Source organism: Nipponia nippon, unplaced genomic scaffold, assembly GCF_047370975.1.
Source record: "Nipponia nippon isolate SJK-2023a ecotype South Korea unplaced genomic scaffold, ASM4737097v1 scaffold_47, whole genome shotgun sequence".
In the NCBI taxonomy this organism is placed as follows: Eukaryota; Metazoa; Chordata; class Aves; order Pelecaniformes; family Threskiornithidae; genus Nipponia; species Nipponia nippon.
In genome coordinates this window covers 444,236-457,225 of record NW_028262366.1, presented here as the reverse complement: position 1 = coordinate 457,225, position 12,990 = coordinate 444,236, and the positions used below count along the sequence as shown (strand labels likewise).

The following is a 12,990-nucleotide window of genomic DNA, read 5'->3' as shown; positions in this document are numbered from 1 at the left end:
TGAGGATGAGGAGGGGGAGGAAGGCTTTCAACAGTGTCAGGATGGCCGAGTGGTCTAAGGCGCCAGACTCAAGGCTCTGCTTTCCCTCCCTGGGGTTTTCTGGTCTCCGAATGGAGGCGTGGGTTCAAATCCCACTTCTGACACATCTTTTCCTTCTAAAAACTAACATTTTTATAATTTTTTTTTACATCATTTCCCCGTCATCCCCGCACCTGAGTTAGGCAAAACGCCGATTCTCCTTCCTCCCCCCTCCCCCCAAAAAACCCTTGCTCCTGTAACAGTCTCTACTGTTCGCCCTTGCAAAGTGCGCCCACGCGTGGAGAAAAAGCAGGGGAAGGGGGGGAGAAGGGAGGGGAAGGGGGGGAGAAGGGAGGGGAAGGGGCTGCAGGCCGCCCCGCGGGGGGCCCGGCTGCGGGGAGCGGGGGCGCCCGGGGAGCGGCCGCCCGTGGGCCCGCGGCGCAGAGCTGCTCCTATCGCTTCCCTGGTGGTCTAGTGGTTAGGATTCGGCGCTCTCACCGCCGCGGCCCGGGTTCGATTCCCGGTCAGGGAATCCTCTTTTTCTCTCAACAAAATAATTTCTTTTTTCCTCCCTAATGATACCAATAACAGGCTTTTTCACAGCAAATTCAACCCTCGAAGCACACACAGCGATGGCAAACGCCACCGCTGTTCTAAAAGCCGGTTGGCACCCTCGCTGCACAGCACGTGGCCAGCCTGATCTTGCCCCTTTTAAAGAATCTCTCCTTTAATTTGTCACGGGGAATAACTTGATGAGGGATGGGTTTAGCAGAAGTGGGATATCACCATCGCTATCTTAGGGTAATTTAGACTGGTGGGACTTTTTTCCCTGCTTGCAGCAATTCCCATCATCTGCTGGTAATTGAAGTATATATATTCAAGTATATATAACACCCACTTGCAGCAAGAAAACCCGTATTTCTCTCAGGTAAAAACCACTTGCAGATTCTCACTAACAAACCACCGAGCCGCAGCCCACCCCCTCATCATCCTTTCCTGCAAAAGAAACCCCTCACACCACCAAAGGCTGCTGCATCCAGGCTTTATTGCAATGCCCTGTTGACTATTTTATTTGACAAACTCCCCACTTGCATTGCTCGGGTCTTCCCAAACTGGTGGTTGCGCAGGTCTTTTCAGCAATTAGGGTGTTTTGGTGTTTTATTTCCTCCCCCTTGGGCTTTAGGTCTTGTTTGCCACCCATCCAAACCTCAAGGGAAGGAGGATCTTTCCCTCTAGCGCCGGTTTCTCGAGACCACGGTGGGCACGTGCCTCCACCTCCCCTTCGGCATCACGCGCTGCAGGGCAGCTTGCACGTGCGCGGGGCGGATGAGGGCATCACGGCTCTTCCTCCGCAGCCGCTCGGCCTCGCTCGACACCTGCTTGTAGATGTCCTCCACGAAGCTGATCATGAGCCCCTTCGCCTGGTGGGAGAGGAACTGGCCGTCTCGCTTGATCTGGTTGAGCGTCTTGGCATTGATGGAGTGGAAGGAGCCTTTTAAAGCCCTTTTCCTCTTCTTCTCCACAGGTTGACGCTTTGCCTGGCCCTGATGCTTCCTCTGCTTGGCTGGAGATCTCCTGCCATGGCTCTTCTGTCTCCTTCCCTGCTGGGGGCTTCTCTTTCTTCCCCTAGCAGACACCATGGCTCAGCCTTGCCCCCGCGCTGCCCGGACCCCTCAGTCCTACAAACAGCCCCACCCTCCCTGTTTTATGCAAGTGGGTATGCAAATGAGGGGCAGCTCTGAGCCCTACCATTGGCCAAGTGAACAATGCCCCCCCACCCCCACCCCAATTCACAATGGGTAGAATCCTGGCCAGCACCGGTTGCTGGGGTCCCTCTTGGCCAGGGCAACCAGGCGTGATGGGTGCCTGCAAAGTTTGAAGACCTCCGTGACCCTCACCCCTCCAGGATACTCACCCTCCCAATGGAAATCTTCCACCCAACCTAAAAATTAGCATTTATTTCTCGGAGTATCACCCCAATCTCAAAAGTTTTGTCTCACAGTCACACGACCGAGCCACGTACGTGCAATACGTGTCCTGGGAGTCTTCTGGGCAAGCAGGAAACAAATGACAAGAAATCCCTTGAAAGAGCATCTTTTCTCAACAGAAACTGCCTGCACACCTTAGACCGGTGTCTGCCAGCTCAAAGACTCATTATGGCTAATTGCTTAGTTAACAAATCCACCCAGATACACCCCAGGTTTTTCCCTCCTCATTCCTTACAGATATAGCAGCTCATTTTCATATCCACGTGTAAACGCTCACACATACATGCGCCTCGTGTTTCTTTCAAGTTCCTCCAAGTGCCGTCAAAACCACGGTTGATGTGCCACACCAGCACCTACCTGCTCTGATTCTGCAGGACCAAACCCTGACTTTTTTTTCCTCCTCCCTTCCTTCAGAAAAACCAACATTAAAACCAGAAGACAATTCTTTGGAAGCAGATAGTTGTCCCTTCTCCCCCCATCCCACGCCGACTGATTCAATTTGGTTTTCATCCCTCCCGCTGTCCTCCAAGCTTCATGTCGTAATATTGGAAACTCGGTTTCCAGTAATAGTCAGGGAAGCAGCAGACAGGAGCAGGAATATGGGAGGAACTCCTTTTGCAATTGGCATGTGTTGCTTATACTCAAACAATAGACCTTGCCATTTGAGGTTGATCCTTAAACAACTTGTTAGGACACGCGTTAATCCAGCTTTTATCAAAACAAGATGAAACGAACTGCCCTCCCTCCAGAATCTCCAGCTGTCCTGGGAACTTGGGTACGCACTGCTTTCATCATGTAATCTCCAAATCACCCAAGAAGCATCATTGCTTCATAAGAAGAGATAGTACGTGTTGCTGGGGTTTTAGCATGAGACACCCACAGGTATCAGGAAAACAACCTGGGAATCACAAGCCAGTAAAAAACCAGACACAAAACAAGGTTTTTTTTCCAGAAAAAATATGCCTTTGCCTTTTCCAAATGTTAAACCGGAATCAAACTGGTGGATTTTCTTAAATGGAGACAGGCTCTGGAACGAAAACCTCAGGAAAAACATGCAATCCTTCAGTTTTTCTTAGAAGGAAATTTCCCCAGACATTCGTCACCCAATTTTAATTAAACGATTTAACAATTTTACAACAATTTAAACAATTAAACAATTCTAAATTAATTTAAATTATTTGTTAAATAATTTAACAAAGTGGAACTTGTGGACATCACGATGAGAGCTGATGCAACTTGATGCAAAGAATCAGTTCCTAGTTTTGCCTTGATGCAGGCAGAGATATGTCCTGGAATTAAAACACATCACCATTTCGGAAGAGACTGACCCTATCAATGGCACAACCAAGGTGATGTTAAAAGCACAATGTACCTCCTTGGCCAAGCCCAGCAGCAACACTGAAAATATGGTTTTGGGGAAGATTAAAATCCCCCAGGAATGGGCTGCCAGCAGGGAAACGGGACCATAAAATCTCCACCTTGCTACAGAACCACACCCACGCTCCATCAACAAGCACATTGCTGGGCAAGACCCACCTTCGGGCTTCTTCCAAGACGAGGCATTGAACACAGCACCACAAAACCCCAATGTCTACGTCACAAGTCCACCAGAACAAAGAGATCCCATAGATGTAAATATATTCAGTGCTTCCTGCTGGGGGGCAAAGATTAAAACCCTGATCATCAGTGGCTTAAGCAATTTGTAAGCACCATTCCCCAAAGACCAGCATCACTCAGAGGGAACTTAATTTGGAACTTCCTGGCAGCGTGACTTCATGGAAGGGGTAACACAGGGGATGCCCACACAACGCTTAGAGGCCTGGCCTTGCCACGGTTCTGCAATCCACGCTTCTGGGGCATTAGTTAAAACAGTAGACCCACGTAGCCTCATGGCTGGGCACCACCACCTGATCTTTCCAAAGCCCCGCATCCCTTGCCGGGATTCTCCAAAACTCTGCTTAAACTTTGGGAGCTGGACTCGAAGATCCTTAGGTTTCCCTTTGACCTCGAGCTATTTTATGATTAAACTCAGTAAAAACCCCACAATATTGTTGAGACTTGAATGGGATAAAGCATAATGATGAGGTTGGCTCTGCACAGGAGACTCAAGATGTTGCAATCAAAGAAGTAAAGGAAGAGGTACTGAAAGACGACAGAAAAAAAAAAATAGTAACACCAAAGCTGCCCTGTGCTCTCAACTTTGCTGTCTGGACGGCCAGGGAAGACACTCAGACAACCAAAGATCAAAGTTTTAAGAGCACAAGGGAATGAGTTTGCTTCTGCTTTGATGCACGTAGCTCTGGGCTCCAACGCGAGGAGAACCGAAAGCATTGCGGGGTGGGGGGTAAGAAAAAAAAAAAGGAAGCAGGATTTCAGTAAGAAAACAGTACGAAGAAGAGCCAGTCACTACTGAGGCTTGCAAAACAACTTCCAGCCAAAGGCTTTGCAAGGCAAGCCCCTTCCGTGAAGCTGACATCTGCCTTGGTGCTGAGATCACCCCTCAGGGTCCAGAAGCCTGGGAAATACCAACATTTACTTTCATTTCCTCAATCAAATCAGCAAATTGTCTGATCAACTGAAAAGGACAGTCTTTAGGCATAAGGCAAGGATAGAAGAGACAAGAAAGTTTGGAGGGGAAGGATAGTTTGTGGTAGGTTTATTTATTATTTTTTTTTAGGAGCAGACCAGCCAAGGTGCCTACACGGAGTTGAGTATGTCCATATGGCAGGAAAGATGCGGTGAACCAGCCAAGGGATGGTTCCTCAGGTCGGTTTATGGTGCTTTGGTAGGTCAAAGTTCTTCATTCTGGAAAAATGCTGGTACAACTCATCCGTTTTTTGCCATTTCAGTGAAGGCATCTGAGCTCCGAGTTCCCTCTACAGGAATGAAGACAGGATCAAACCAAAGTTGTGTGGCACTTAGTGTCCAATAGATGAACTGTCATCTGGAAACGCCCATTTTCATCACCAGACAAGATATTTTGGATGCTAGCTCAGAGGTCCCCCTGGGATGCAGAATGAATCCCATGATGTTTACATAGATTTAAATGGGTGCCCCTTTGTCCATACAAGGAAAAAACAAAACCTGATATTTTAATGCTGGGAAGTTCTCTGCCCTTCACGCAGAAGGGTGCGGTCACCCTTACTGTGTTCTGATAATAATAACACTTCCTAAAATGTGCAACAGACTGATGGCTGATGTCCAAAGCTGAGAGCACCAGTGAGTAAAGGGGACAAAAAAAAAACAAACCCAACCTGCAGAGGAACTGACTACATGCTTAATTGCTGCTTCTCCTTCTTATGACAAATCACACTTCACTCTCTTCTGGGGTATACTGATTGGCAGGATTTTTTTGAATGACCACAGCTGGGGTGCCTTTTTTTTTTTTAAGCCAGGGTATAAAATGAAAGCAAATCTCAGCAGAGGATTTGTCTTCCTACCAGAACAATGACTAGGATCGGTGAGTGCCTCTCCCCTGAATCTTGAGCTCTCTTGCTGTTTTTTCTGGTTTTCTTTCATCTTCAGTGCCTGGGTTTGGGTTTTTTCCCCATCTGGTGGAACATCTGCCTTTTGCATCGCCCCCTGGCAGCATAACCACAGGCCTCCCTTTCTTCAGCTAGGGTATTTCATGATCACCTGGAGCTCAACTTTGCAGCGCTGTGGGCAGCGGGAGACCTCCCTTGCAAGTTTTGGGAGCGGGATGTTCCTAGTTTTGCAGAGAGAGATAGAAACACAGGCACAGGCTCAGAGTCTCCAGAGACCTTCCTGGCGGACACCACCTTCCATCAGATTTGAGGTTTCTCCACGTCTAGCCACAACACAAGAAGGTCTGATGGAAGATGGAGATCCATCAGACATTTCCAACAGCTGGTCCCAATGCATTTGCTCTCCTCCTGTGGAGAGCCTGATCTCCAGAAAGGATCTCCTTTGTCTTCCACATAATCCATGGGTCTTCGGGGTTGACACAGTGGGTGAGATGAGGGCAGCAAGACTGGCTGCTGGCTCTACACCACTACGAACCCCACGCATGCCAAAAACACAACTCAAGGCAGCATCCCTGGTCCTCAAGGAAGATGAGGGCAGCAGCAGCATTGGGTCAGGAAGGTTGATGCAGCTTTGTCAACATGGTATCGCTTTATGCCACACTTTAAGAAGGCAACCCTGCTGTTAACCGGCTATTTGTAGCATATTCTAATTATTTTTTATTGCCACAGCATCTTCAGGAAGCTGGATCAGCTCTACAGGCTGTCAAAACACCTGCTTTCAGGAGTTGGACTTAGGTCTCCCAGAAAATCACCTGCAGGGTAACAGCTCTGAGGTTTATTCACAGCAGGTTCACTTTCACCCAGGCTGTTTGCAGATCTGGGGCTGTTCCAGCAAAAGCAGCGATTCCGCAGAGATTTTCCAGCAGTAAAAAGTACGCAAGATGTGGTTTCAAAGGCTTTTTTTTTTCCCTTTTATTTTTCCCTGGAAGGAAACTGGCAGTATTTGAGGGAAGGAAAAGAAAACGAAAGTTTCCATGTAGTTATTTTAGAGAACAGAAACCAAAACTAAAAAAAAAAAAATCCCAGGGTGGTTTCTGTTCAAACTTCCTTTCTCTGTGAAAATATTAATAGAACATTGTTGTGTCTGTTGTGGTAGAAATGGTCATTCTGAATGGGCTGCAGTCTGCCTGCTGTTCCCAACAGGCATCTCTATTCCCCACAGGGTACCTCAGGAACTAAATCACTTTAAATAGAGAAGTCCCATCATCTGTCTAATCTGTCCATCTTTCTATGTAGTGTTGTCTCCACCTATTCTGTCCATCTGTGCAATAGTCTCCACCTATTCTGTCCATTTTTCTGTACGATATTGTCTCCTCCCTCCATCCTTCTATCCGTCGTGTCAAAAATGCCATGAATTACTAAGGTATGGGAAAGGGCAGTTGGGACAAGAAAATTGCCTTAAATCTTTGCACATGATTGACATTAATTACCATTCTTCATCGTGGAGTCTTTTGAGCTTATTGAAAGAGGTCAAACTCATTTTAGGAGCTCACCACAGCAGCTGCACAAGCAGAACATGAGTATGAAAAAAAAAATCATCTATGGGCTTGATTTCTCCTTAAAAAAAAAAAAAATCCTATTCACTGACACCACTTGACATCTGGCTGCAGTCATGCGAGACCTGCTGACACCATGGATTTCATAATCATGCCAGCTGATTTGAAAGCAGATTTGCTCGATTTTCCTCTTCAGGGTTTGGACACCAACATACTCGGAGCCAGTTTGTGCTGTCACTTCCCTCCCAGGCTGTCAGGAATGAACCTGCATGCTGATTGACGAGTGCCTTCATTACATTATTTTCTTCTCTTTTCTTCTCTCCCTAGTCCTCTTCCAAATACTCCTGCTCGTAGGTCTCCTAAGTGCAAAGAAGTTTCCATGTTTCCCTGAATATTGCCTTCATGACAAAGACTACGAGGAGCTGCTGGAGATTGTCAAAAATGGGCTAGAACCTGCAATTCATCCAGCAAATGTGGTCGTTGTCGGTGCAGGAATAAGCGGGCTTACAGCAGCGAAGTTGCTCCGAGATGCCGGCCACACGGTAAGTAGTTGCGCGAGAGCCCCGAGTGCCACTGGGTCTTGTTTGCCTGCACTAAAGATTTTCCAGCATGGAGAGGGAGAAAGAAATGCAAGGGAGTGGATCGCAGTGGTGGGAGAAGGAATTGGACTCCAGTAATTTCGTCTGATTTAGGCGTGATTTTCAAAACCACAGGCACGGAGACGAGGGGATAAGGGGAAGCTGTATGCAAAGTGAGTTGTTTAGATGCTCCCCAAATGAATGTAAGCAGCAAAGGTAAAAAGATGCAGTCATCTCTCTCTGTCCCCAAGGGTTTTTGAGATCAGGCAGAGCTACAGCTACCCTGGGACAGCCTTGGAGGCAGCGCCGCTGAGAGCGGGAGGTTGGGCTAGACCCCTCCAGAGGCACCTCCAGCCTCCACTTCTACAATTCTCCAACTTGTTGCAACTCACAGCCCAACAGTGACATTCATTGCTGTAGATCAACCAGCACAAGACTCACGAGCCCTTCAAATCCTGCCGTGTTAGGCTGGGGGTTTCAAAACTGTGTTGACCATCCCAAGGCGCTAGACAAAATTGAAACCCATGAGTTTCAAAGAAGGTTTCAAAGGCATGGAGGGACAGGTTGGTGCCTTCCTCTGGTTGTTTTCAAAACCCTGTTTTATCCTTCCAGCACAGGGAGTATCTGAACCAACGCTAGGACCCTCTCACCACAGAGGAGGTGTCCAAACGTGACACAGAAGTTAGGAACTGAGAAACTGCCCTATAGGTAGAGGGATCTTGGCCAATACAGAGAGGGGGTTGGATCTACAGATGGTTCATTTGCCACCTAGAGGGGACCTGTCCCACCCCATGGGCTATAAATGGTGCTTGCCACAGTGCCTGTGAACTTGCTTTGTAGGTGGTTTGCTTAAAATAGTCATTGCCTGAACATCTGCAGTCTCCACCCTATCCTTGTTTTTAGGTTACTATTCTGGAAACAAGCAATCAGGTGGGTGGGCGGATCAAGACATACCGACCAGAGGGACAGGACTGGTATGTGGAGTTGGGAGCCATGCGCCTGCCGAGCAAGCACAGGTAAGGGGTGTCCTACCTACTTCACAGCCATGGTCAGATGAGGAACCAGCCTGTTTTGAGGAGCAAGGCTGTGGTTTGAGATGGGGCTGCGGGCTTTGACCTGGGTGTAGCACAGCAGGAGGAAGGAGCTGTCTGCCCCATCTCTCCCCCAGAGCTTAGCATCTGCTTAAAAGGGACAAAAAGCACACGGTCACCTGCGTTTGAGTTGGGAGAATGAAGGAAGACCTCCCATCTCAGTATCACGTCTGTGCATGCTCAGACCTCTATTTTGGAAGTCACAACATCAGGAGATGGATGAATTTCCACCAGCTCTGATGGAGAGGGCATCCAACCTGGGCTCTGTGAGCAGGTGGAGTCAGTCATCAGTCAAAATGCTACGGGAAGAGGCTGTAGGTGAGTCACCGACCACACCACATGCCAAGAAGGGTCAGAGCCATAGGGAACCCCTGCCTCCTACTTCAACAGGGCATTGCTCTTACTCCTGATTACATCCTTGCGCAACCAGTAGCTGGAAAGCCAAAGGGCTCCTTTCTCCATAGCCCCATGGTTGCTGCACTGAGCTGGAAGCAGGCAGGACAACTTCAAGCAGCAAAAACTAGAGACAGCAGTGCCTTAAATAGCTGCAATCACCACTCACAAGCCAAAATAATACGTGGCTACACCAAGGTAGTCAATGGGAAAGCGTCCTTTTATGCTTCTAACGTTTTGGTGGCAGGATTTTGGGGTCTGGTTGCTTGCAAGCACTTGTCCCCATGTGCTCTCCTCTTTTCTAGGCTCGTCCGTGAATTCATTAGGCAGTTTGACCTGAAGCTAAACCCATTCATCCAGACAGATGACAACACCTGGTACTTTTTGAACGGCACTCGGATAAGAGCTGTGGAAGTGAATAGAAACCCCAATATCCTAAACTACACAGTGAAACCATCAGAGAGAGGCAAGAGTGCCAGCCAGCTTTATAGAGAAGCACTAAACAAGGTCTGTGCCGACAGGGAAGGGATGCTACCTTCCAGCAATGTTACTCATCCAAGAGACATTGAAGCTATTTCCCCTGAGCTGTGGCGGACCCTCACCTGCATGATGGGTTGAGGAAGACTCAACAATGAGTTGAGGAAGAGTAGGGTCCTTTCAGAATGAGAAGCAGAAAGGCTTGTTCAAACACTAGGGCAGCTGATTGCAAAACCCTCTTTATACACAAGACCTTTCTCTGGAACAGGTTCACCAAGACTTGGATGAAGCAGAAAATGCCACACAAAGGCATAACTTCCCAAAACTTGAAGCCCAAGCAGCAGGATCCACTAGCTCTAGCTCAGCTCCAGGGGTTACCAAACCCCAAGACTAAATACCCCAGATGAATCCTAACAGAATTTGAGGCAACGCTTTGGGAAATGCACTTTTTCTGATGAATACATCAATGTTTCCTCTCCAGGCTTTCGACACGTTCCAGACTACAGACTGCAAGAAATTTCTAGCTAAGCACGACTCCTTCTCCACCAAGGTAAAGGGCTGCAGCTTGAGAGTAAATTTAATCCCCCTACCAATGGTAAACCTGCATTCCTGCTTTGAGAAAGGATCTGAGTCACTCTAGTCTCTTCCTCTGTTGACACTTTCAGATGCCTTTTCCGTAATCAGTGCTGCCTTCTACTTAAAATGCTGGGGAAGGAGCGAGCATGACTGTTAGAGCAGTCTCATCATCTGGAAATGGGAGAGAAGCAGTGGTGATTGGAAATTCTCTGGAAAGTCATAGAATCACAGAATCATTTAGGTTGGAAAAGAGCTTTAAGATCATCGAGTCCAACCGTTAACCCAGCACTGCCAAGGCCACCACTAAACCATGTCCCTAAGCACTGTATCTACCCAGCTTTTAAATACCTCCAGGGATGGGGACTCAACCACTTCCCCAGGCAGCCTGGGCCAGGGCCTGACACCCCTTTGGGTGAAGAAGTTTTTCCTAATATCCAACCTAAACCTTCCCCAGCACAACTTGAGGCCGTTTCCTCTCATCCCATCGCTTGTTACTGGGGAGAAGAGACCGACCCCCGCCTCACTACAGCCTCCTTTCAGGCAGTTGTAGAGAGCAATAAGGTCTCCCCTCAGCCTCCTCTTCTCCAGACTAAACAACCCCAGCTCCCCCAGCTGCTCCTCATAGGGCTTGTGCTTGGGTCTTTTAATCACACATGACGAACTATTGAGTACTGAGCAATCCACTGCATTTTCATGTGATCCAGCTGTCTCAGAGTGGGTCCACCAGGCCACAAATCCCTTACTCATTCACCTCCAGAACTTCTATCATGCTAAACCAGAAGAGACATTGATCTTCAAGAAGCTACAAGAACTGCATTAAAAAAAAAAAAGCTTCTGGTCCAGGCTTTAAGCAGATCAGGAGCAGGAACAAGGCAGCAGGGCATGACTTTTGGCTTGGGATATAAAGGGGATATATGCACTGAGATAATAGCATCAGGTGACGCCTTCTTACTGGCTTTTCTAGGAGTATTTGATTAAAGTAGGAAATCTAAGCCGAGGAGCAGTTCAGATGATCGGTGACTTGTTGAACGAGGACTCCGGATTTTATCTATCCTTCCTTGCCTCGCTGTGGGATTTTGATGTCTTCTCTAACGAGAGGTAAGACAATGTCTCTCATGGCAAACCCCATTTTGTGCTGGTCCACAGCAATTCACCAGAAGAGGAAATTTCAGTGGCATTTAGATGTCTGAATGGGAACCGCTCCTGACTCAAGGGGCCACCACGCTCCGTTAGCATCTCTAGAAGAGGTCAGATTTTACAGTTCTTAAACCCCAGTGTCCTTCCCTCACATCCTTCTTCCTTTCAGTTTTGATGAAATCACAGGGGGATTTGACCAACTGCCCAAAGCCTTCCACGAAGCGTTGCCCGATGTCATCCAATTCAATTGCACGGTGGAGAAAATCATGACCAAGGGAAACAAAGTCCATGTGTTTTACCGCGCTCCGGACACTCTGGCTCCAAGCACAGTAACTGCAGATTACGTCCTTGTCACATCTACCGCCAAAGCCACCAGGCACATCCGATTCCTGCCACCACTCTCTCCTCCGAAGGCCCACGCCCTGCGCTCCATTCACTACGCAAGCTCCTCCAAAATAGTCTTGGCTTGCTCCGAGAAGTTCTGGGAGAAGGACGGCATCAGAGGAGGGCAGTCCATCACTGACCGCCCTTCACGGTTTATCTACTATCCCAGCCACAACTTCTCCAGCGGGGTGGGTGTGATCCTGGCTTCCTACACCTGGAACGATGATGCTGAGTTTTTCCTGCCTCTCACAGATGAGAAGTGCCTGGATGTGGTCCTCCAAGACCTGTCAGATATCCACCAAGTGAGCAAGGAGTACCTGCAGTACACCTGCGACCAGTACGTGATACAGAAGTGGCAACTGGACAAACACTCCCTGGGGGCATTTGCTGCCTTCACCCCTTACCAGTTCGTTGACTACTCGCAGGCTCTCTTCGAGCATGAGGGCAGGGTGCATTTTGCAGGAGAACACGCAGCTCAGCCTCACGCCTGGATCGACACCGCCATGAAATCAGCCATCAGGGCTGCGAGCAACATCCACCATGCCAGCAGTGAAGCCCAGATGCTGAACGAGGAGGAGGAGGAGGAGCAGAGAAGGAGCTTCTTGCAGAAGGAAGATCTCTGAGCGGGACTCCTGGGCTGAGCTTGCGGGATGCCACCAGCACGGTTTGAAGGCACTTTGGTGGTGTAAACCTGTTTCTTTCCAAGCAAAGTCGGCAGAAGGACATCAGCAGCTAAGGCGTTAAAGAAAAACCTCAAAGAGCACTGACCGTCATCAGACAGGACGAATACCTACGTGGTTAAACACTTCACGAGGATAGAAGGGAGCACTAAAAAAATGTTTAAGTAGGTTTCACGACTCTAATATTACCCTGGCTCAGATACACTGCCATAATTTCTAATTTATTTCTGTACAAAGTACTTCAGGAAATTACTATGATGGAATAAATGTGGGTATTTCTCAGTTCTTTGTGTCTGGGGTGCCTCCATCTCTCTGCAGAGAGAAGCATCATCACATATGAATTGTCTCGCCTCACTTCAGCCATTTAGAAACTCATCACCCATTGCCTGGGTCTTCCTCCCCTTCCAGAATTTGGAAGATAACTCATTGCTTCTGAGTCATCATCTCCTTTGTGTAGCCCAACACAACCACTCCTAACCCCCACGGGTACCTGATCTCTAACCTCCATAGTCCCTTCTACCCATCTCCTCTCTAGCTGAGCTCAAAGCACGGCCAACACCAAGGTATAGAGACAGACTGAACATCATTAATATAAAAAACAAGTCCAGAAGCAATATAGCCTGTGCC

At 48.2% G+C, this 12,990-nt stretch overlaps 1 protein-coding gene and 2 non-coding genes across 3 annotated transcripts; all 3 read left to right on the top strand.

The window, feature by feature from the left end:
- Positions 1-35: 35 nt before the first annotated feature.
- TRNAL-CAA (transfer RNA leucine (anticodon CAA)) lies at positions 36-143 on the top strand. Its single transcript has 2 exons — positions 36-73; positions 98-143. It is a non-coding gene; the product is annotated as a tRNA-Leu (tRNA).
- A 335-nt stretch (positions 144-478) lies between these two features.
- Positions 479-550, top strand: TRNAE-CUC (transfer RNA glutamic acid (anticodon CUC)). The gene has a single exon. It is a non-coding gene; the product is annotated as a tRNA-Glu (tRNA).
- Positions 551-5,352: 4,802 nt separating this feature from the next.
- Positions 5,353-12,306, top strand: IL4I1 (interleukin 4 induced 1). The gene is made up of 7 exons (XM_009464156.2): positions 5,353-5,466; positions 7,375-7,589; positions 8,529-8,641; positions 9,415-9,616; positions 10,068-10,136; positions 11,127-11,260; positions 11,469-12,306. Exons 1-7 carry the CDS (start codon positions 5,454-5,456, stop codon positions 12,304-12,306), a joined length of 1,584 nt encoding a protein of 527 aa, XP_009462431.2. The 5' UTR covers positions 5,353-5,453.
- The last annotated feature ends 684 nt before the right edge of the window (positions 12,307-12,990 follow it).